Source organism: Ranitomeya variabilis, chromosome 4 (assembly GCF_051348905.1).
Source record: "Ranitomeya variabilis isolate aRanVar5 chromosome 4, aRanVar5.hap1, whole genome shotgun sequence".
NCBI lineage: Eukaryota > Metazoa > Chordata > Amphibia > Anura > Dendrobatidae > Ranitomeya > Ranitomeya variabilis.
In genome coordinates, this window is record NC_135235.1 from 199446318 (window position 1) to 199470480 (window position 24163).

Below are 24163 nucleotides of genomic sequence, written 5' to 3' on the forward strand. Positions count from 1 at the left end.
TGTGCAAACTAGGTCTTCTCACTAACATTTGAAAGACAGCTCTTCAGAAGAAAAGTATCTGCTGACTAAAAGAAGAGGGGAGACCCCACTGGAGTGGGCAATGTACCACCAGGGTAAGTCTAGGATAATCTATCTGCTGGAGACAAAGTGTAGTGAGCATGAAGACACCTGCAGAACAAATTCTATGAAAAGGGGAGAGGTCAGGCTGGGGAAAAGGACACCAGATAACACAGGAAGGAATTGAAAGCCCAACATAAATATATGCATCTCGATAGAATGGCCATCTAGCAAAGCAACAGACAATTGAACTCTAAAGGAGAGGGACATTCATAGAGACATGTCTGAAAACATCTGCTCAGAACTAGAAAACATACTGTTTGTTAGAAGAGCCTGCATCACAGACCTAGCATTGACCCAGGAGTTGAGAGAAGTCCAAACCATAAGTGTTGAAAATCAGGGATCAGTTCTGAGATGACCCCAAGAGATTATCTTATTGAACATTGGTGGACCATAGAAAACCCAGTTTTTTATGGGTTTGGATGTTGGCGCCAGGGAGGGAGAGTGCGAGACACTTCTAGGTAGAGCCTCCTAAGGGGGTGGCAATCTCTTGAACTGGAGGCATATGGCCAGAAAATGATGGTAGAATATAATTCTTGTGGGGACAGCAAGGGACAATGTGCCCAGGGCCTCCCCAGAGATGAGGCAGGAGAACAAAATTGTCCAAATGAAATGAAAATCCAGAAAACAAAGTAATGGTTAGGGAAGTTAATGTGAAAATGAAATTTTAGGGAAGACATCCAAGATGTAAGAAAAGTTAATAGTAAAGATGAATCTACATATAGCAGGTTATTCACCCATCTTCATGCTTTCATCCTTCAGCAAGGTCACTCAAATAGAAAAGTACAATGAAATAGAGTGGGAGCAGAACTGCTTGGTATACCTACTTGTGTACGATCTTTTATAGAGCACAAGCCAATTAGTGACAGCGGTCTACACTCATTCTTCTATAACGGACAAGATTGAGAAATTTAGGAACATGGATTTAAGTTGTATTCTACAAGTGTGACCGTGTGCAACTGCTTAGATGCAGGCCATCATCAATCCCAGGACAGCAAGTCTGCTGATAATGTCCAACATCCCAAAAATTAGAAGATGTAGTCAGGTTCCTTTATTGTTAAGACATTCAGGCGACATGATCCTTTACTGAATTGGTATCTATCAGGTCTAATAATTTGACAATGGTGAAGATCATCGCTCAGGAAAGGAGCGTCAGCTGACAGTAATTCTACCTCTTTTACCAAGGTTGTGCCTGTAACCTCATTAGGTGGACACATCCCACACTATCCTACCTCTATGTTCCAAGTTTATCCTTTTTATCTATTAGATTTAGAAATGCCAATAGTCCTTTCCCAGATAAATTAAGAGAAACTGAACAAGACAATCATTTGGATGACACTTTCTTAAAGAAATTATAAATAGGATAAGCTACTGTCAGGGGAAATAGGGCATCACCTGCATCTCCAAAAACTTCTGCATAAACGTGTATTTACTATTTTGTCCTAATTTACAGTAACTAAAGAAGAAAGATATACACTGCTCAAAAAAAATAAAAGGGAACACAAACAACTCCAAGTCAATCACACTTCTATTAAATCAACCTGTCTAGTTATGAAGCAACACTGACTATGAATCAATTTCTACTGCTGTTGTGCAAAAGGAACAGACAACAGGTAGGAATGAAAGGGAATTAGCAAGACAACTTTTAAGGAGTGGTTCTGCAGGGGTGACCACAGACCATTTGTTTTCTTCCTTTTTGGGTGTTTTGGTCACTTTTGTATTTTGTCATTGCTCTCACCCCTAAAGGTACAGTACAGTAGCATGAGGCGGTGTTCACAACAAGTTGGTCTTGTGCTTACAGCCCAACACCATGCAAGGGGATTGGCATTTGCCAGAGAACACCAAAGATTGGCAGATTCGACATTGGCACTCTGTGCTCTTCACGGATGAGAGCAGGTTCACACTGAGAACATGTGACAGTCTGGAGATGCAGTAGAGAATGTTCTGCTGTCTGTAACATCCTCCAGCATGACAGGTTTGGCAGTGGGTAAGTAATGGTGTGGAGAGGCATTTCTTTGGAGGTCTGCACAGTCCTCCATGTGCTAGCCAGAGCTACACTGACTGCCATTAGGTACGAGGATTAGATCCTCAGACCTATTGTGAGACCATATGTAGGTGGAGTGGGCCCTGGGTTTCTTCTGATGCATGACAATGCTAGGCCTCATCTGTCCATTCCCCAGACCTGAATCCAACTGAGCACATCTGGGACATCATGTTTCATTCCATCCACCAACAACATTCCATCTAACAAACAGGCAATCCCTGCATGTGTTGCGGCTGTCGAACAGCCGCGAGACTTGCAGCCACAGCGTCTCGAACACAGTATTCGAGCACGCGGAAGACACTAGCATGCTCACTGATCACTATTCCTTACATAAAAGATCCAATACAATTTCCATTTAAGACGTCACTATAAAAAGGCAGTGCATTAAAAGTCATCCGATTCTGCCATAAATACACGATAGGGCAATTGTTAGGTGCAAAACGAAAGCTCTGTTCGAGTTTATACACTGGAGCAGATTTGCTGATTAAGTGTCTGCAACAGTCCAATTCATCTGATTTTCAGATCCAGCTCAATCTGCAATTTTGAGGTGTTAATTCTCCCTTACACTGCAACAAGACAAGCCCCTAGGTGAGTCGTTTTTTCTGCATCTGACAAGTTTTTTTTAAAGAGAAAAATAAAAAAATAAAACCACAGAAGCCACTTGCAACTCAAAAAAATATTTATTAGAGGGAGAAAGGAAAATTAAAAACAAACATCTGCAAAGAAAGGAGCAACTGGGGACAACTGTCAATATTGCACATTTTCTCACGATTACATCCTCAAAATGGCAGGATAGAATTAAAAAGAGAAAAAAAAGGAAGACGAGCTAAAGATGGGTGGAGAAAGGAAAGGGGGAAAAAACAAAATAGAAAAATCAGTGAAAGAAAAAAAAAAAAAAAAAAAAGTGGTGAAAGAAGGTTCAAGTAGCTATTACCTAATATTTACCTGATAAATTATACTAACCCAGCAAAGAAAAGAGGGGGAAGAAGAAAATAAGGAAAAAGGGGAAAAGGAATTCTTAAATGAAGGAGTAAATTGTACAAACATCTTCTCACAGGTTCCAGCAGTAGGCGATTCCAGAGATGGAAGGAGGATTTGATTCTACTTTAAAATTAACTGTAAACTTCTTTCTTCGTTTTAGTGGACTTGTTGGATGCTAAAAGTTCTTTACATTACAAAGTCTCTTTTCTTCTGTGCTTTTTTTTTCCCCCTCTCTGGAACTTTGTGTCACTTCTCCCAATCTTTGAGTTGACTTTTCCTGTTAGGTGCCTTCTCCCCAGAGCCGCATTGGTGTTGTGTCTTGTGCAGCACGTGGACAGAGGCTTTGTGCAAGTGAGGTAAAGAGAAAAGAAACTGAGACATCGTTAGTTTCTGATCATAGTATCTCAAAAGGCTCAACAGATTTAACAAAAGTCATGTACAAAAAGAAAAAAAAAAGTGAAAATAATCCCTTTTACCCACTTCGAAATGTAAAACCTATTCACAAATATTCACATAGCTTATTAAAAAGCTAGCACATCTATAATATTGTGGTCACGGCGTAAAGACGACAGGCGGATCTCCCTTACAAGTGGTCTGAATGCAAGGATATACAAATGTCTTCTACAGCTCTACTTAGTATATCGACATCTGAATTTTCACTTCACCGAAGAAATTCACAGCACCAGTTAACAAAAAACATTTTCTACCGACAAGTGTGTAAAATTTCTTCGTGACGACTTGATGTTTGGTAATTTCATGTTAAAGGTGCTATATATAAAATATATACAAACACAAGTCCGACCACAGAACACAGGAAATTACCAACGCCCGAGTTTCAGTTGCTGACATTCTGGCAAAACAGAGAAACCCAACACAGTCTTGTTTTGGGAAGCCCGGTCTTGGCCTGTACCCTCTGATCCAGAGGTATTCGATCTGGAACGACAGATCCGATAAAGATAGACGGTATTTCACGTGCACACACAGTGTGGAGCATTAAACATGTGTCGAAAAAACAAACACATTGGTAGGGTCTGGTAGGAAACGCCTGGTTTAGAAGTTAGGCAAGACTGCTAAGCTTTGCTTGCAGTCAATCTTGCTGGTGTCGTTCCCTGCATAGGTAAGAGACAGGGAAGCCAGGAAACTCTGGCATTCCTCCTCACTCTCGAAGGCCAACTCTGACTGAACGTAGGAAACTGGTAGCACCGGCCGAAAACTAAAGAGTTAAAATAAAATAAAAAAAAGTAGTAGAGAAAAAAAGAGCAAAGGAAGAAAAAAAAAACACAAGTTAGAACAGCAATGACAATAATTGACATAACCTTCTAAACAGAAAGTTCTAAGACATTTACGACAAGAACACGTACCCACCTTCAGTCATTATCTAAGTGTGCAGAACCATGCTAAACACTGACCCGTATCTGGGCTCAAGCTATAGTTGAAATATACGCTGCTAATAAAGTGCTATATATAATAAAAATTCAATTAATTTGAGAAATTATTTTTTCCCCCCCAATGGAAAACCCAAAAGAATTCTTTAGGGAAATGCAGGGAAGCACTCAGTGAAAGAAATAAGAATGCCCAAATGTGCCAACAAAATATTTATCGTATATACTTGAGATTTTCAGCCCATTTTTTTCGGCTGAAAGTGCCCCTCTCGGCTTATACTCGAGTCATTGTCCCAGGGGGGGTCGGCAGGGGAAGGGGGAGCGGTGGCTGTGACATACTCACCTGCTCCTGGCGCAGTCCCTGCATCTCCGGGCGCTCACAGCTTCTTCCAGCATTGAGCGGTCACATGGTACCACTCATTACAGTAATGAATATGGACGCGACTCCACTCCCATAGGGTTGGAGCTGCATATTCATTACTGTAATGAGCGGTACCGGTGACCGCTCAATGAAGGAAGAAGCTATCAGTGCCCGGAGGAGACCATCAGGGAAGCTGCCAGGGACCAGGTGAGTATAACACGGAGGGTGAGCAGCATTGTGCAATATTCACCTGTCCTCGTTCCACCGCCGGGCGCTGCTCCATCTTCCGCGTCCTCTGCTGTGACGCTCAGGTCAGAGGGCGCGATGACGTGGTTAGTGCGCGCCCTCTGCATGAACATCAGTGTAGAGGATGCGGAAGACGGAACCGGCGCCCGGCGGTGGAACGAGGACAGGTGAATATTGCAAGTGCTGGGGGCCTAAGTGACGAGAATGTCTTATTTATTTTTTTTAATCGCAACAATAGAATATGGGGCAAATATCTCAATGGAGCATCTTATGGGGCCATAATCAGCATTTGTGCAGCATTATATGGGGCCAATATCTCTATGGAGCATCTTATGGGGCCATAATCAGCATTTGTGCAGCATTATATGGGGCCAATATCTCTATGGAGCATCTTATGGGGCCATTATTAACCTTTGTGCAGCATTATATGGGGCATATTTTAATATGGAGCATCTTATGGGGCCCATCATAAACTTTATTGAGCATTATATGGGGCGTATTTTGTATGGAGCATCTTATGGGGACATCATAAACTGTATGGAGCTTTATATGGGGCTCCCTATTCAATATGGATATTCAAAAACACTTAACCTACTGATGTCTCAATTAATTTTACTTTTATTGGTATCTATTTTTATTTTTGACATTTACCGGTAGCTGCTGCATTTTCCACCCTAGGCTTATACTCGAGTCATTAGGTTTTCCCAGTTTTTTGTGGCAAAGTTAGGGGTCTCAGATTATACTCGGGTCGGCTTATACTCTAGTATATACGGTACATCCAATTAGATTTGGTGCTGTCATGTATACAGTTTTACCTTTTAAAATGGGTCGTCCTATACACACTCATAAGAAAGCTGGTGAGCGGGACTTTACATACATGGATGTTACTAAATTGTAGGATTTTCTATTTTGCAAATCGTTTATCCCTTATTAGAAGAGAGCACAGCCAATACGGTCTGATAAAAGCTAGAAACCCTGACAGCTTACTGCTATATAAGTTGGTTTTGTAACTGATTTTTATAATATTTGATGACAACGCAATGTAAATTAAAGGGGTTACCCACTACTATACTTATTGTTATGGATGGCCTTTGCTTAGCATTTGAATAGGGCATGGATCTTCCATACACGGCCGCCAGTAACTATAAGAAGAGACGGAGCTGCCGTGTTCTGGCAGTATCACTAGTCAACTTTTGGCCGGAGCCCGTAACAGCCAATCTGAGGGGGTGCTGTGTATCCCACCCCCACCGATCAGACATTGATGAAAACGGAAGAGACCAACCCCTTTAACCATCACAATACCCTTTGAATGAATATGAATGAGCTGTCAAATGCATTTGTAGTGTAACCGTTGTTTTAATTTCAGAAATCAATAGTTCCCATTAAAATACTTAGCTTTGCAACATATCTTATTAGAGAAATCTGCTTCTTTCTCTGCCGGGACAGATCATTTAGTCTCAAAATTCTTAATTCACGGGTAAAATCTGTATTTAGTGAAGACCGAGATACATTATTGACAGAGGAAATGACAGTTGGTGTGGATAAGTAGGGATGAGCAGACCCATGGATGGTCGAGTCCGACCAAAACTTTAGTACAAATTCAGTTCAGGTACCAGAACCCCATAGACGTTAATGGGGACCCAAACATGAGCTATTTTCCTTTTTTTGCCTAGTGTCAGCCTCCTAGCGACAGCAGCATACACCCATGGAAGCGATAAAGAAATGTTCATAGTAAGGGCTAGGGGGCTGCCAAAATAAGAAGAGTACATGGCAGAGTCAGTCTGTCTCTCTCTGCCCCTGTGAATTGAGAAATTTCAGAGTGAAAGCTACGTTCTGGAGAAGAATCCGATTTCTCCTATAAGATATATTACAAAGTAATTATTTTCAGGGGTACTACTGATTTTTTTTTTTTTTTTTATAAAAATTAAAAAAACGCTGCTCTTTAAAGGGAACCTGTCACCCCCAAAATCGAAGGCGAGCTAAGCCCACCGGCATCAGGGGCTTATCTACAGCATTCTGCAATGCTGTAGATAAGCCCCCGATGTATCCTGAAAGATGAGAAAAAGAAGTTAGATTATACTCACCCAGGGGCGACCCTGTTCTGGTCCGAAGGCGTCGCGGTCTGGGGCCTCCCATCTTCTTACGATGATGTCCTCTTCTTGTCTTCACGCTGCGGCGCAGGTGTACTTTGTCTGCCCTGTTGAGGGCAGAGCAAAGTACTGCAGTGCGCAGGTGCCGGGAAAGGTCAGAGGGGCCCAGCGCCTGCGCACTGTAGTACTTTGCTCTGCCCTCAACAGGACAAATTACGCCTGCGCCGGAGCGTGAAGACAAGAAGAGGACGTCATCGTAAGAAGATGGGAGGCCCCGGACCAGACCGTGATGCCTATTCGGATCGGACCGCCCCTGGGTGAGTATAATCTAACCTCTTTTTCTCATCTTTCAGGATACATCGGGGGCTTATCTATAGCATTACAGAATGCTGTAGATAAGCCCCTGATGCTGGTGGTCTTAGCTCATCTTCGATTTTGGGGGTGACAGGTTCCCTTTAAGTAAAACACATACAATTATCACTTTCTGTATTACAATTAAAAAAAATTCTAGAATTCTAGTAAAGCAGCGTTTTGCAACTTGTGGCTCTCTAGCTACACAATTCCAAGCATGCCCTAATATGCTGGAAATTGATCTACCCTGGCAACAGAAAACTCGCCCAGACTATATGTAGTTCTTATTCTTGTCAATTTTGTTACAAAAAAAATAATGTTCATGTTGCTAAGAATAGTTTCATATGAACAAACTTTTTGAATCTACGTATAGTAAAAAAATTAATTCTAACATATGGTTACTGTTCTGGTCCCCTAAATTTTAGATTTAGTTTGCTCACTAATGAATGCTTACTCAGAGGACCATTTCATCTTGATCATGAAACCATTTTTCAATTACCTCGGTGTATCCCACTATATCTTAATATTTGTACAGAACTTAAAAATAGGAGATGTGGTGGCTTGAATAACAAAATACTGTACACTTTTCCCAATATATATACTTCCTTTTTACATGACTGCATGCATCAATACTTACCTTAAAAAATAAAGATTAAAAAAAAAAAACAGACAGGTTTGCAAAGAAAGAATGAACCCCCCCCCCCAATTCTGCAGTGACGCTAAGCTACATGCCAGGACCAGCCCAGATATGGAACGGGTCTAGTTACTATCACATGGTACGATCTTGTATGGAACAGAAGTCTATTCCTCTATTACATCTGAAATGCTGGCAAAACTTTTTTTTCTGAAAAAAAAAATAAATAAAGGTATTTCTGCATCTAGCCTAAATTCAATCATGATATGCACAGCCAGAGAACATTTTGTTTAGTACTCATGTTCTCGTAAACCACCAGAGAAAACGTTTTGGCTCCAAGTAACATTGTAAGATCAATGACTAATCTCCAAATTTCTAGTCTCCATCTGAACCTACAAAGATCTAGTTTTGGGGAGAATTACATAATATGTAGCATTTAAAGGGGCGACAAGTGACTTGAATTCGGCCCCAGTCTGAATAATTATTGAGTGAAATAAAAGTGCCTCTTACGGCCAGACCTACAGGAAGACCATGCCCCGCAAACGTATGTGTCACTTCATAGATTTCTTTCTTGTCACCTTCTCATCTGCTTCTATCACTAGACCTCCCAAACCTTTATAAAACCCGTTGTCAGCTACACACAATCCTTAAGTCATGTGTGGGTCGTGGTTAGAAATGCTTTGATATATTACCCCAGTATCTACCTGTCCACACTATTAAAAATACAATGATGCATGCCAAAGAAGCTGAAAAAAGAAGGCTTCATTAAATACACTAATTGGGCAGCCTGCACATACGTTTTAATCATGGCCTTAAGGGCTGACTTCCTCTCCCTTTCTGCAAACTTGTCGATGAGATAAGCAGACATGCGCGGAGCTTCTCTATAAAGCTTGAAAAATCGATGATAATTTGAAAGAGCCCAAGCGCTGCGAAGAGCTAGAGCGTGCGCAACACAAGAGTCTTCCTTCAGCTCTTTAGTCAGATACGCCATTTCTGTCGTTAGATCTGGAAGAGAAAGATCACAAATCAAAAGCCGCAAAACCCTATACCTGTTACCCTATGCCCACACTGCATGTGCAGAGGAGGTTTAGCCATTTGCTTACCCCCAGAATTCTGTGTGAAAATGTAATACAATATACGATACGCTGTAAACTCTCCAACATTTCCGGTAAGGTTTTCGCAGTATAAGGATTTCAGCTGGGCCTGACATTGGTTAAATTCCTCATGGTCCCCCTACATTAGACATAAAGGTTACAATCAAATACAACCAGAAATATTATGCACTATCAGACCTATCTGAGAGAGGCATAGGGTAGAAAGAGAGATGTGGAGATTAGAGAACAGGTTTGTTGTAATTCAATATTTTTATTAAAGGACTTCAAAGACTTCGAGATAAAGCTAATGATTGACAGCTTTCCTGCATGACTGGCAGACAGGAAAAACTGTCACTTATAACCCTTATATATCTTCTGACTTTAATGTTCAGATTCTGACCTCAAGCATATTAACCATTTCCCCGCCCCATATTTTATAGATTTCAGAAAAGTAAGTGGTGATCTCCGTTATCCATACCAATGCTTTAATACATCAGAAAAATTACCTTTTCCAGTGCTATCCGTGCATGGGTCTCGTACACATCCACAGTGAACTCTGTGCGAATGCCTTGGACCTGCAGTGCATACCAAAAAAAAAAAAAAATAGAAATTAAAAACAAAAAAATTAAAAACATGCTAAAAATGAGTTGTCTGGGCTTTGAACAAAACATCTGCAGACCGCCAAATTGTGACAGTGTGCGGGTGTACATGCGGTCACTATTCCTCAGTATTACTGATTCGGGTGACGTTACCACATGTATGCGATTTGCATCCTATCAATTCACTTCTATTTAGAGAAGTTGAAGGCATCAAGTCAGCATGTGAACCTGAGGCCTCAAATCGCATACATGCAGTCACAAAACGGTTTCTATATAGGACTTGAAAAAAGGCAGAAAAAAATATAAATATATGTATTTTTTTTCTGCCTTTTTTCAAACCCTATACAGAAGCTGTTTTATGACTGCATGTATATAGCTCTCTATAAAAATATGCAGACTTTTTTTTAACAAATGTTTAGTGCCAAATAGTGGTACATACCGTTAGGTCTTGACGAATTGATTTCAACTGCTCACAAGCGAATGCATAGTCTTGTTTTTCTTTAAAGTGCCCTTTAACCATTGTCAAAGACTTGCGCAAAACCTAAGAATCAAGAAAAAGATTTGTAAATGCTAATACAACAAACATTAAAACACATCACACATGTCAACTACTTCATCCTCTCTGGTATGGACCTAAAAGGACATACTACCAGCACCCCTGTAATGAATACATGCACTAAAAACAATTGTGTATTATGGAAAAAGCAAAGACAGTAAAGTCTTACGTGAACAGGTCGAACGGTTGATGGATCTGGAGCACAAGTCAATCGTAGGTAGGTTTTTGTGATATCCTGTGAAGTTCCAACAATTTTCAGCTCGTTCCAGTCCAAGTTACCCGATTCACTTGGATCTAGATTAATCTGCAGAACTAAAGGCTCAATGCGCAGCTTCCTTGGACTGTGCCCATGCTGAAACCGCGCTGCACGCTTTTCCTTTTTGAAATCTTTTTCTGGGTCTTCAAAATCCATGGTCATATTCTTTTTACGGTTTCGTTTATTTAAGTTTTGTTCATTCCTAACAAAAAAAAAAGGAATGAGAGTCACATTGACCTAATAAATAAAATAAAAAGGAGATTTTTGTGTACACACCGTAAAATCCTTTTCTCCGAGCCAATCATTGGGGGACACAGGACCATGGGTGTTATGCTGCTGCCACTAGGAGGACACTAAGTAAACACAAAGAATAGCTCCTCCCCTGCAGTATACACCCTCCTGCTGGCTCGCAGTGAACCAGTTCGGTAACAAAGCAGTAGGAGCTTAACCCCTTCACCCCCAAGGGTGGTTTGCACGTTAATGACCGGGCCAATTTTTACAATTCTGACCACTGTCCCTTTATGAGGCTATAACTCTGGAACGCTTTGACGGATCTTGGCGATTCTGACATTGTTTTCTCGTGACATATTGTACTTCATGTTAAAGGTAAAATTTATTCGATATAATTTGCGTTTATTTGTGAAAAAAATGGAAATTTGGCGAAAATTTTGAAAATTTTGCAATTTTCCAACTTTGAATTTTTGTGCCCTTAAATCACAGACATATGTCACGCAAAATACTTAATAAGTAACATTTCCCACATGTCTACTTTACATCAGTACAATTTTGGAACCAAAATTTTTTTTTGTGACGGAGTTATAAGGGTTAAAAGTTGACCAGCAATTTCTCATTTTTACAACACCATTTTTTTTTAGGGACCACATCTCATTTGAAGTCATTTTGAGGGGTCTATATGATAGAAAATACTCAAGTGTGACACCATTCTAAAAACTGCACCCCTCAAGGTGCTCAAAACCACATTCAAGAAGTTTATTAACCCTTCAGGTGTTTCACAGGAATTTTTGGAATGTTTAAATAAAAATGAACATTTAACTTTTTTTCACACAAAATTTATTTCAGCTCCAATTTGTTTTATTTTACCAAGGGTAACAGGAGAAAATGGACCCCAAAAGTTGTTGTACAATTTGTCCTGAGTACGATGATACCCCATATGTGGGTGTAAACCATTGTTTAGGCGCATGGCAGAGCTTGGAAGGGAAGGAGCGCCATTTGACTTTTCAATGCAAAATTGACTGGAATTGAGATGGGACGCCATGTTGCGTTTGGAGAGCCCCTGATGTGCCTAAACATTGAAACTCCCTACAAGTGACACCATTTTGGAAAGTAGACCCCCTAAGGAACTTATCTAGATGTGTGGTGAGCACTTTGACCCACCAAGTGCTTCACAGAAGTTTATAATGCAGAGCCATAAAAATAAAAAATCATATTTTTTCACAAAAATGATCTTTTCGCCCCCAATTTTTTATTTTCCCAAGGGTAAGAGAAGAAATTGGACCCCAAAAAATGTTGTGCAATTTGTCCTGAGTACGCTGATACCCCATATGTGGGTGTAAACCATTGTTTGGGCGCATGGCAGAGCTTGGAAGGGAAGGAGCGCCATTTGACTTTTCAATGCAAAATTGACTGGAATTGAGATGGGACGCCATGTTGCGTTTGGAGAGCCCCTGATGTGCCTAAACATTGAAACTCCCTACAAGTGACACCATTTTGGAAAGTAGACCCCCTAAGGAACTTATCTAGATGTGTGGTGAGCACTTTGACCCACCAAGTGCTTCACAGAAGTTTATAATGCAGAGCCGTAAAAATAAAAAATCATATTTTTTCACAAAAATTATCTTTTTGCCCCCAATTTTTTATTTTCCCAAGGGTAAGAGAAGAAATTGGACCCCAAAAAATGTTGTGCAATTTGTCCTGAGTACGCTGATACCCCATATGTGGGTGTAAACCATTGTTTGGGCGCATGGCAGAGCTTGGAAGGGAAGGAGCGCCATTTGACTTTTCAATGCAAAATTGACTGGAATTGAGATGGGACGCCATGTTGCGTTTGGAGAGCCCCTGATGTGCCTAAACATTGAAACTCCCTACAAGTGACACCATTTTGGAAAGTAGACCCCCTAAGGAACTTATCTAGATGTGTTTTGAGAGCTTTGAACCCCCAAGTGTTTCACTACAGATTATAACGCAGAGCCGTGAAAATAATTTTTTTTTTTTTTCTCAAAAATGATTTTTTAGCCCCCAGCTTTGTATTTTTACAAGGGTAACAGAATAAATTGGACCCCAAAATTTGTTTTCCAATTTGTCCTGAGTATGCTGATACCCCATATGTGGGGGGGAACCACTGTTTGGGCGCATGACAGAGCTCGGAAGGGAAGGAGCGCCATTTGGAATGCAGACTTAAATGGATTGGTCAGCAGCCGTCACGTTGCATTTGCAGAGCCCCTGATGTACCCAAACAGCACAAACCCCCCACAAGTGACCCCATATTGGAAACTAGACCTCCCAAGGAACTTATCTAGATGTGTTTTGAGAACTTTGAACCCCCAAGTGTTTCACTAAAGTTTATAGCGCAAAGCCGTGAAAATAAAAATTCTTTTTTTTTTTTTCACAAAAATTATTTTTTAGCCCCCAGTTTTGTATTTTCACAAGGGTAACAGGATAAATTAGACCCCAAAAGTTGTTGTCCAATTTGTCCTGAGTACGCTGATACCCCATATGTCGGGGGGAACCACTGTTTGGGCGCATGACAGAGCTCGGAAGGGAAGGAGCGCCATTTGGAATGCAGCCTTAAATGGATTGGTCTGCAGGCGTCACGTTGCATTTGCAGAGCCCCTGATGTACCCAAACAGTACAAACCCCCCACAAGTGACCCCATATTGGAAACTAGACCTCCCAAGGAACTTATCTAGATGTGTTGTGAGAACTTTGAACCCCCAAGTGTTTCACTACAGTTTATAATGCAGAGCCGTGAAAATAAAACATCTTTTTTTTCCCACAAAAATGATTTTTAGCCCCCCAAATTTTTATTTTCCTAAGGATAACAAGAGAACTTGGACCCCAGAAGTTGTTGTTCAATTTGTCCCGAGTACGCTGATAACACATATGTTGGGGTAAACCCCTTTTTGGGCGCACGGGAGAGCTCGGAAGGGAAGGAGCACTGTTTTACTTTTTCAACGCAGAATTGGCTGGAATTGAGATTGGACGCCATGTTGCGCTTGGAGAGCCCCTGATGTGCCTGGACAGTGGAAACCCCCCAATTCTACCTGAAACCCTAACCCAAACACACCCCTAACCCTAATCCCAACGGTAACCCTAACCACACCCCTAGCCCTGACACACCCATAATTCTAATCCCAACCCTAATCCAAACGTAAATGTAATCCAAACCCTAACCCTAACTTTAGCCCCAACCCTAACTTTAGCCCCAACCCTAACTTTACCTCCAACCCTAGCCCTAACCCTACCCCTAACCCTAAACGTGACTGAAATACGTGGCACTGAAATACGTGGCACTGAAATACGTGGCACTGAAATACGTGGCACTGAAATACGTGGCACTGAAATACGTGGCACTGAAATACGTGGCACTGAAATATGTGATATGTGGCACTTAAATACGTGGCACTTAAATACGTGGCACTTAAATACGTGGCACTTAAATACGTGGCACTGAAATACGTGGCACTGAAATACGTGGCACTGAAACACGTGGCACTGAAACACGTGGCACTGAAATACGTGATACGTGGCACTGAAATACATGGCACTGAAATACGTGGCACTGAAATACGTGGCACTGAAATACGTGGCACTGAAATACGTGGCACTATGACTGTCAGAAAATGTTCATTAAACGGTTAGGGGTGAGGTTAGGGGTAGAGTTAGGGTTAGGGTTTGGATCCCTTTATCACCTTGATGGTGGTGGGTGGCTTTTCAGTGTGTTTTCTGTTTTTTTCGATAAAAATGCATGCGTTTTTAACGCAAACAAACGCATGTGCTTAAAACCGCAAGAAAATACTGCAGGTTGTATTTCTGAAAATGAACGCATGCAGAAAAAACCCGCATGCGTTTGAAAACGCGACCAAACGCGTACAAAAAAACCGCATGCGTTTTCAATGTTAAATATAGGCAAAAAACGCTGCAGACAAAAACGCAAGTGTGAAACCAGCGACGCTTTTTATAGCAAAAAAGTTTTTGCGTCTCCACATTTTGAGACCTATAATTTTTCCACATTTGCTCCACAGAGTCATGTGAGGTCTTGTTTTTTGCGGGACGAGTTGACGTTTTTATTGGTAACATTTTCGGACACGTGACCGTTTTTGATCGCTTTTTATTCCGATTTTTGTGAGGCAGAATGACCAAAAACCTGCTATTCATGAATTTCTTTTGGGAGAGGCGTTTATACCGTTCCGGGTTTGGTAAAATTGATAAAGCAGTTTTATTCGTCGGGTCAGTATGATTACAGCGATATCTCATTTATATCATTTTTTTTATGTTTTGGCGCTTTTATACGATAAAAACTATTTTATAGAAAAAATAATTATTTTGGTATCGCTTTATTCTCAGGACTATAACTTTTTTATTTTTTTGCTGATGATGCTGTATGGCGGCTTGTTTTTTGCGGGACAAGATGACGTTTTCAGCGGTACCATGGATATTTATATCAGTCTTTTTGATCGCGTGTTATTCCACTTTTTGTTCGGCGGTATGGTAATAAAGCGTTGTTTTTTGCCTCGTGTTTTTTTTTTTTTTCTTACGGTGTTTACTGAAGGGGTTAACTAGTGTGGCAGTTTTATAGGTTGGGTCGTTACGGACGTGGCGATACTAAATATGTGTACTTTTATTGTTTTTTTTTTTTAATTTAGATAAAGAAATGTATTTATGGGAATAATATATTTTTTTTTTTTTTCATTATTTTGGAATATTTTTTTTTATTTTTTTTTACACATTTGGAAATTTTTTTTTTTACTTTTTTACTTTGCCCCAGGGGGGGACAATACAGATCGGTGATCTGCCAGTTTGCATAGCACTCTGACAGATCACCGATCTGAGAGAAGTGCAGGCTGCTTCACAGTGCCTGCTCTGAGCAGGCTTCTGTGAAGCCACCTCCCTCCCTGCAGGACCCGGATCCGCGGCCATCTTGGATCCGGGTCTGGAGCAGGCAGGGAGGGAGGTAAGACCCTCGCAGCAACGCGATCACATCGCGTTGCTGCGGGGGGCTCAGGGAAGCCCGCAGGGAGCCCTCTCCCTGCGCGATGCTTCCCTGCATCGCCGGCACATCGCGATCATGTTTGATCGCGGTGTGCCGGGGGTTAATGTGCCGGGGGCGGTCCGTGACCGCTCCTGGCACATAGTGCCGGATGTCAGCTGCGATATGCAGCCGACACCCGGCCGCGATCGGCCGCGCTCCCCCCGTGAGCGCGGCCGATCGGCTATGACGTACTATCCCGTCGGCGGTCATACGGGCCCACCCCACCTCGACGGGATAGTACGTCGGATGTCAGGAAGGGGTTAATATTTAACAAGGAAGAAACTGTCAAAAACCAAGTTAACTCAACAAAAACCAAAGCCAATAGGCTAACAGGGTGGGTGCTGTGTCCCCCAATGATTGGCTCGGAGAAAAGGATTTTACGGTGAGTACACAATCTCCTTTTCTCCTACGCCTCATTGGTGGACACAGGACCATGGGACGTCCTAAAGCAGTCCCTGGGTGGGAAACAATTAACTGCAATTGCTACTTGCACCCACAAGTTACAGATGCGGCACAGCCGCCTGCAAAATTCGTCTGCCGACGGTCGCATCTGCCGAGGCCCGAGAGTGAATATGGTAATGTTTTGTAAAGGTATGCAGGCTGGACCAAGTCGCAGCCTTACAAACTTGTGCTGCCGAAGCTTGGTGCCGGATGGCCCAAGACGCACCGCACCCACTGACCGAGTGGAGTGAGCCTTAATCCCTGCTGGGACAGGAAGACCTCTGACTCGGTAGGACTCCTGAATAGCCGAACGGATCCATTTGGCTATTGTCACCTTGGAAGCGGAAAACCCTTTCCTCGGTCCTTCCAGGAGCACGAATAGGGCATCTGACCTGCGGAAAGATGCTGTCCGCGAGATGTATCTCCTAAGAGCTCTCACTAAATCCAGTGTGTGAAGGGCCTTCTCGATGCGATGGACTGGTGCCGGACACAGTGAGGGTAAGACAATCTCCTCATTGAGATGAAAAGAGGATACAACTTTCGGTAGAAAAGACGGGGATGTCCTCAAAACCACCTTATCCTGATGAAAATTCAGGAACGGAACTTGAGAGGACAGAGCCGCCAGCTCGGAGACTCGTCTGATAGAGGTGACCGCAACTAGAAAAGCAACTTTCCATGAAAGGAGAGACAGGGAAACCTCCTGTAGAGGTTCGAAAGGAGCCTGTTGCAAAACTCCGAGGACCAGATTAAGATCCCATGGTTCCAACGGCATCCTATAGGGGGGCGCCCAATGGGAGACTCCCTGAATAAACGCCTTGACCTGTAATCTGTTGGCAATCCTGCGTTGGAAGAGAACAGACAGGGCTGAGATCTGCCCCTTGAGAGAACTAAGGGCGAGACCCAAGTCCAAACCCGTTTGTAAGAACTCGAGAATGGAAGGGATGGAAAAATGTAGAGGAGAACGTCCTCGGTCGCTACACCATGAAAAAAAAGTCTTCCAAGTGCGATGATAAATACGCATAGACGTAGGCTTTCTAGCGTTGATCATGGTAGCTATGACTTCTGAAGAGAAAACTGCCTGGGTTAGGACCCAGGACTCAACGGCCATGCCGTCAAACACAGAGCCTCTGAGTTCTGGTGGTAAAAGGGGCCTTGAGATAGCAGATCTGCGCGATTCGGTAATCGCCAGGGAACGTCGGCAACTAGTTCAATTAGTTCGGCGTACCACGCCCGGCGCAGCCAATCTGGCGCAATCAGGATTACCGGTACCCTCTCCGCTCTGATTTTCTTGATGACTCTCGGTAGGAGAGGAAGCGGGGGAAATATGTATGGAAGCCGAAAATGATGCCACAGGAGTACAAGAGCGTCTGCCCCGATGGCTGCCGGATCATGGGACCGAGCCATGAAGTCGGGAACCTTGGAATTCAGCCGTGAGGCCATCAGATCAACGTCCAGGGTTCCCCAACGACAGCAGATCTGGTGGAAGATCTCCGGATGGAGAGACCACTTCCCGGAGTCGAGGCATTGCCGACTGAGGAAGTCTGCCTCCCAATTGTCCACTCCCGGGATGTGAACCGCAGAGATCATTGAGCGGTTTTCCTCGGCCCATTGGAGGATGTGGCCTACCTCTGTCATGGCCGCCCTGCTGCAGGTTCCCCTTTGGCGGTTGATGTATGCCACTGCAGTGGCGTTGTCGGACTCAATCCTGATTGGGCGACCTGCTAGGAAGGGATGGAACTGGAGAAGTGCTGCCAGCCTGATCGCCCGGATTTCCAAGATGTTGATTGGAAGGCGTGATTCCTGAGGGGACCAGCGGCCCTGAGCGGTGTGATGAAGGAACACCGCTCCCCAGCCTACAAGACTGGCGTCACAACCAGCCAGTGTACTGGAAGAAAAGACTTCCCTTGATTGAGGGAGGATTTCAATGTCCACCACCTGAGAGACTGTGACTCGCTGGGGAAGGAGGAACCAACGGTCGAGGGAGAACGGGTTCCTGTCCCAAACAGCCAAGAAGGCATGCTGTAGGGGGCGGAGGTGTAATTGAGCAAATGGAACCGTCTCCATAGCTGCTACCATCCTGCCGAGGAATCTCATACTGAAGCACAGAGAGTGAGAGCGAGGCTGAGAAAGCTTCTGAGCTTCTCACTGTAAGACTGAGATCTTTTCCGGGGGGAGAAGAACCAACCCCCCGGGAAGAGTCGAGTATCATTCCTATCAAATATAAGTAGAAAATACTTGGCACTCAGAAGAGTTTTTTTTGCAAACTTGAGAAATAGATTTTTATTCGGTGCATCCAGTTCAATATTTAAACGTTTTCGGTCTTATACAATCAGACCTTCATCAGAAATAGTTGTGAAACTGAAAAGCATATATACAAAAAAGAAGAGAACATATTCAGACAACATTCATGATGCACAGCGTATATACAAATACATATATAAGAAAACAGCTCATGACATTTTACCATAACATATTGTTATACAAACACGTGATAATAATAATACAGCAACCGTGGCGGTCTAAACGAATCCAGCCTGGAGTGATGTGAGACGTACGTCCTATGCTGAAGGTTCTAGAGCTGGAGAGCGTGATAAGGATAAAATATGTACAGTGAGGTGATATATACAGTCTATTACCATGTGACAATGGGGCATACGGCTGACGGATACATAGCTCCATAAGGATACAGGCTACGGAGTGGCCCCAGAATAACAGGAATGTGCGGGTATAGTGCACAGTGAGCTGCCTAGAATAAAAAGAAAACAGGCACATGAACACATAAGATACTCGGCGTGATGCTCGGTGATGGACCATTCGTTTAGACCGCCACGGTTGCTGTATAAGACCGAAAACGTTTAAATATTGAACTGGATGCACCGAATAAAAATCTATTTCTCAAGTTTGCAAAAAAACTCTTCTGAGTGCCAAGTATTTTCTACTTATATTTGACGGGTTGGATACCTAACTTGAGCACCTCCAAGATACCTTGAGTGCCGTGGCTTATATTTCCATCATTCCTATCAAGAAAATTCGCTGAGCCGGTACTGGGGAAGATTTTTTGAAGTTTATCTTCCAACCCAGGCGAGAAAGGGTATCTATTTGTGATGGCCACGGCTTCCTTGCAGGAGCGGAAAGAGGGGCCTTTGATGAGGATATTGTCTAAATACGGGAGGGCCACCACTGCTCGGGTGTGGAGTATGGCCATGGCAGCCGCCATGACCTTGGTGAATACCCTGGGAGCGGTGGCGAGGCCGAAGGGCAGAGCAACGAATTGTAAGTGATCTTCCTGAACTGCGAAGCGAAGAAACCTTTGGTGAGAAGGTAAAATAGGAATGTGGAGGTATGCGTCCTGGATGTCTATAGACGCCAGGAACTCGCCTTTATCCATGGAGGCGATGACAGAACGAAGCGATTCCATCCGGAACCGTCGTACCGACGAACCTGTTCAGCAGTTTTAGGTCCATTATGAGCCGTACTGTACCGTCCTTCTTTGGAACAATGAAGAGGTTTGAATAAAAACCTTGAAACCTTTCGCTTTGAGGGACCGGAATAATAACTCCGTCTTTTCTCAGAGAGCTTATAGCTTTGAAGAACTCTGATGCTTTTGCCCTGGGAGGAGAAGACAGGAAAAAACGGTTTGGAGGATGAGATAAGAGATCTATCTTGTATCCGGAGGACACTAGATCGCGGACCCACTCGTCGTGAACGACCGAGAGCCACGCGGCACTGAAGGAAAGCAGGCGGCCGCCATATTGTCTATCGGTTGGATTTTTGATGGAGGCGCCCTCCGAGGAGAATAAAACAGATTTGGCAGCCAGGCGCGATACCAGAGGATCTACTGGGGGAGATTGTGACCAATCTTTTCTTAGATCCTGGGCAAACGGATATTTGGACTCCATGGGCTTCTGTCCTGTGGATCGTTTATCTGGACGGATCCTGTGAGATTCAACAATTTGCTTAAACTCAGGATGAGTGGCGAACACTCTGTGAGCTCGTTTGGTCCTCTTAAAGGACACGGCATGATCCGTTTTAGATAAGGGTTCCTCCTCAAGTCTTAAAGCCTTATTCACTGACTCAATTAGAGAGTCGAGAGTCACCTGATCGTGATGAAATTCCTGATCTAGGGACGTATCAGAATCGTCCTCTGAAACAGGTTCTCTACTAGCCCCAATGGAAGGGGAGTGAGAAATGGAGCTCTCAGAACCTGAAAACCGTTGATGGTCTGGGGATATGGCATGAGTCCTTTTCCTGGAAGAGTGAGAACTCCTTGGCAAGGTACGTCATTTCCGGCCGCCCGGATGGGGTAGTTAAATGCCGCAGTCTGCGTTTGACAGCGGCATTTAACTAGTTAATAGCGGCGGGTGAATCGCGATTTCACCCGCCGCTATTGCGGGCACATGTCAGCTGTTCAAAACAGCTGACATGTCCCGCCTTTGATGCGGGCTCACCGCGGAGCCCTGCATCAAAGCAGGGGACCTGACGTCGGACGTACTATCCCGTCCGACGTCAGGAAGGGGTTAAGAAAATACCTGGAGTTAAGTCCTCTGCTTGTAATTTTTTAGTCACTGTAAATGGGTGCTCTAGCAATTTTTCCAGCTCAGTCACCTGATTCCACTGACTTTCATTTAGCGTCAGTTGAGGGTTAGCCATGTCTACAAGAAAGGTTTTCAGTTTAACCAAGCGCTGAATCATTAAGTAAGTACTGCCCCATCGTGTGACTTGATCAATAATTGCCCCTTTTCCAGCACGTCTCTTCAAAATTGAGTCAACTTTAGGGGTTCTGGCAACAGTAGCCAATTTTCTCACCTTGCCAATCCGTGCAGCAGCATGTCCTTCTTGCAGACTGTCTCTTATAGCCAGCTGTAGCGTATGCACAACACAGCGCATGTGATGAATAAAAGAACGTATTGACACAGTTTCAACAAGATCATCTAAACTATCATGTTGCTGTTCATCTGAAGCAACTTCAGTTTGCTTCTCAGTTACAATACTGTGTTCCTCTATTTTAAACATTTCTGTGTCTGTGGACCCGGAATGTTCTTCTAGCTGCTGGTCACCATCATTACTCTCATTCATTAGCTTAATAGTACTTATCATATTTGAAGCATTGTCAGTTACGACAGAAAGAACTTGCTCTTTTTAAGATCATAGTCTTGCAGAACCTTTTCCACCAAGACCTGGAGAAACTCACTGGTGTGATGAGCTTTGGTGTCTTTTACTGCCAATGTCTTGGCAACTATTTCATTTTTGTCACAAACAAAGCGGACATTGATGGCAAAATAGTTCACTCTGAGACGTGTGCAGGCATCCATTTTAAGAAACCGAAAGTGTCCCTTGAGTTTTTTTTAAGTTCTTCCTTTTGTTTAAAAGCTTCTTCGATTACTAATTTTCTAATACTCTCTCCAGAGAAACACCAAGCTTGCGGGCCATTTCCCCATTCAGACACATAAAAGCTGGTCGTGAAAATAATGAAATAGGCACACTATCCGTTACAACAAGCTCTATGATCTGTTTTTTAAATGTATTTACTGTCATTGTCACAGTAACTGTCACTGACAAAATATCTTGCAACTGATGGCTGCAAAGTTCTTTGCTCCTTTGTTTGGCTGGAAGAGCTGGGCACTGGTTCATTGGTTTGGATCCAGTCTTTCTCATCCACTGCTTTCAGTACTTCTGGATGAAAGCGCTGTAAATGTCTCTTTAGATTAGAAGCTCTGGTAGGAGCATTTTTATCTTTGCCTGACTATGCACTGATCTTGGCTTCACAGCATTTGTTTTCGTCTGGATCATTTGTCATACACTGACAGACATGATGTTTTCTATCTTGAGTGATGGTGAAATGTTCAAATACAGCTGATTAAATGTGACGCTTATTTGACATTCTCAGGTTTTTAATTCTGCATTCACAATCCAAATGACAATTGTTTTTCCTAAAAACAGTTGTACAAAATTATTGCCAGGTCGTACAACTGATATAGTGGTCAGTAATACTGTTATTCCTCATGTACTCACAGTTAACTGATGCAAAGTTTGTTGAAAGGATAATACTTCTTACAGTCTTCCTCTTCTGAGTAGCAGCTGTGAGATGCTTGGAAGACGCACACCTAGTAAACATCTAGTCTAGAGGAGGAGCTTTACTACTAAGAATTTGCAACACATTTTCAGTTTCTTACACTGTAAGTAGGGGGGTTGGGGCAGCATGAGGTTAACCAAGTATAAGATTAGATAAGGGCAGTGGAGAACAGTGACACACAAGAAGGCCCCGTCACACTTAGCGACGCTGCAGCGATACAGACAACGATGCCGATCGCTGCAGCGTCGCTGTTTAGTCGCTGGGGAGCTGTCACACAGACAGCTCTCCAGCGACCAACTATGCCGAGATCCCCGGGTAACCAGGGTAAACATCGGGTTGCTAAGCGCAGGGCCGCGCTTAGTAACCCGATGTTTACCCTGGTTACCAGTGTAAAATGTAAAAAAACAAACAGTACATACTCACCTTCGCGTCCCCCGGCGTCCGCTTCCTGCACTGACTGAGCGCCGGCCCTAACAGCAGAGCGGTGACGTCACCGCTGTGCTTTCACTTTACGGCCGGCAGTCAGTCAGTGCGGGAAGCAGACGGCAAGGGACCTGACGGACACCGGAATGCGAGTATGTAGTGTTTGTTTTTTTTTACATTTACGATGGTAACCAGGGTAAACATCGGGTTACTAAGCGCGGCCCTGCGCTTAGTAACCCGATGTTTACCCTGGTTACCAGTGAAGACATCGCTGAATCCGTGTCACACACACCGATTCAGCGATGTCAGCGGGACCTCAACGATCAAAAAAAGGTCCAGGCCATTCCGACACGACCAGCGATCTCACAGCAGGGGCCTGGTCGCTGCTACGTGTCAAACATAGCGAGATCGCTACTGAGTTCGCTGTTGCGTCACAAAACTTGTGACTCAGCAGCGATCTCGCTAGCGACCTCGCTTAGTGTGACGGGGGCTTAAGAAATGTCTCTATCTCCAGCAGAACTGCTTATCACTGTTGTTCATAGTTTGATAGAACATATATATTTGAGTAACATTTATAAAATTCATATGAAAGTTCAATTATGAAATATTAATACATCTTTTTTTTTTAAAGCTGGAGTCGGTACATTTCTACTGACTCCAACCAAAACTAACTCCGACTCCACGACTCCGACTCCACAGCCCTGCCGTAATGTGAGCTCAGGGCTGGCATCCAACGTTGCAGGAAAGGATACGGGAGGAACGCTCCACGTACTTGCCTGTTGATGGTTCGGGGGACATCGGAGCCTAGAAAGGATCTGTCGCCCCCATTCGCTCCGTTAAAGAAAAAAATAGAACAAAAAATCAAAAATTAAAATAAAAACGGTGGGGTCTGAAACAGACCCAAGTGCCTCCTACAGACACTAAGCAAGAACTGGTTCACTGAGAGCCAGCAGGAGGGTGTATACTGCAGGGGAGGAGCTATTCTTTCTGTGTTTACTTAGTGTCCTCCTAGTGGCAGCAGCATAACACCCATGGTCCTGTGTCCCCCAATGAGGCGTAGGAGAAACAGATACTAACTATAAATACAATTTTTAAAAAAGTTATCACAATATTGGTATTTGCAAGATGTATGCAGTCTGAAGCTATTCTGCAGTAGCCAGATGTGACCGCCACACATTGAATAGCCCAGTTTGATGCATTTACAACAGACGACTACCAAATTTTCAGCTTATCTGTAGGTGTGCTT

At 43.3% G+C, this 24163-nt stretch overlaps 1 protein-coding gene across 1 annotated transcript in view; it reads right to left on the reverse strand.

Moving 5' to 3' along the window:
• Positions 1-2822: 2822 nt before the first annotated feature.
• LENG8 (leukocyte receptor cluster member 8) overlaps positions 2823-24163 on the reverse strand; it is a 31036-nt gene continuing 9695 nt past the window's right edge. Inside the window, exons 11-16 of the mRNA XM_077259626.1 lie at positions 10625-10913; positions 10339-10440; positions 9807-9875; positions 9310-9439; positions 9004-9211; positions 2823-4355 (exon numbers count right to left, since the gene is read on the reverse strand). Coding sequence (XP_077115741.1) covers positions 4193-4355; positions 9004-9211; positions 9310-9439; positions 9807-9875; positions 10339-10440; positions 10625-10913 — 961 coding nt within the window. The 3' untranslated portion in view covers positions 2823-4192. The remainder of the gene's footprint in view (positions 4356-9003; positions 9212-9309; positions 9440-9806; positions 9876-10338; positions 10441-10624; positions 10914-24163) is intronic.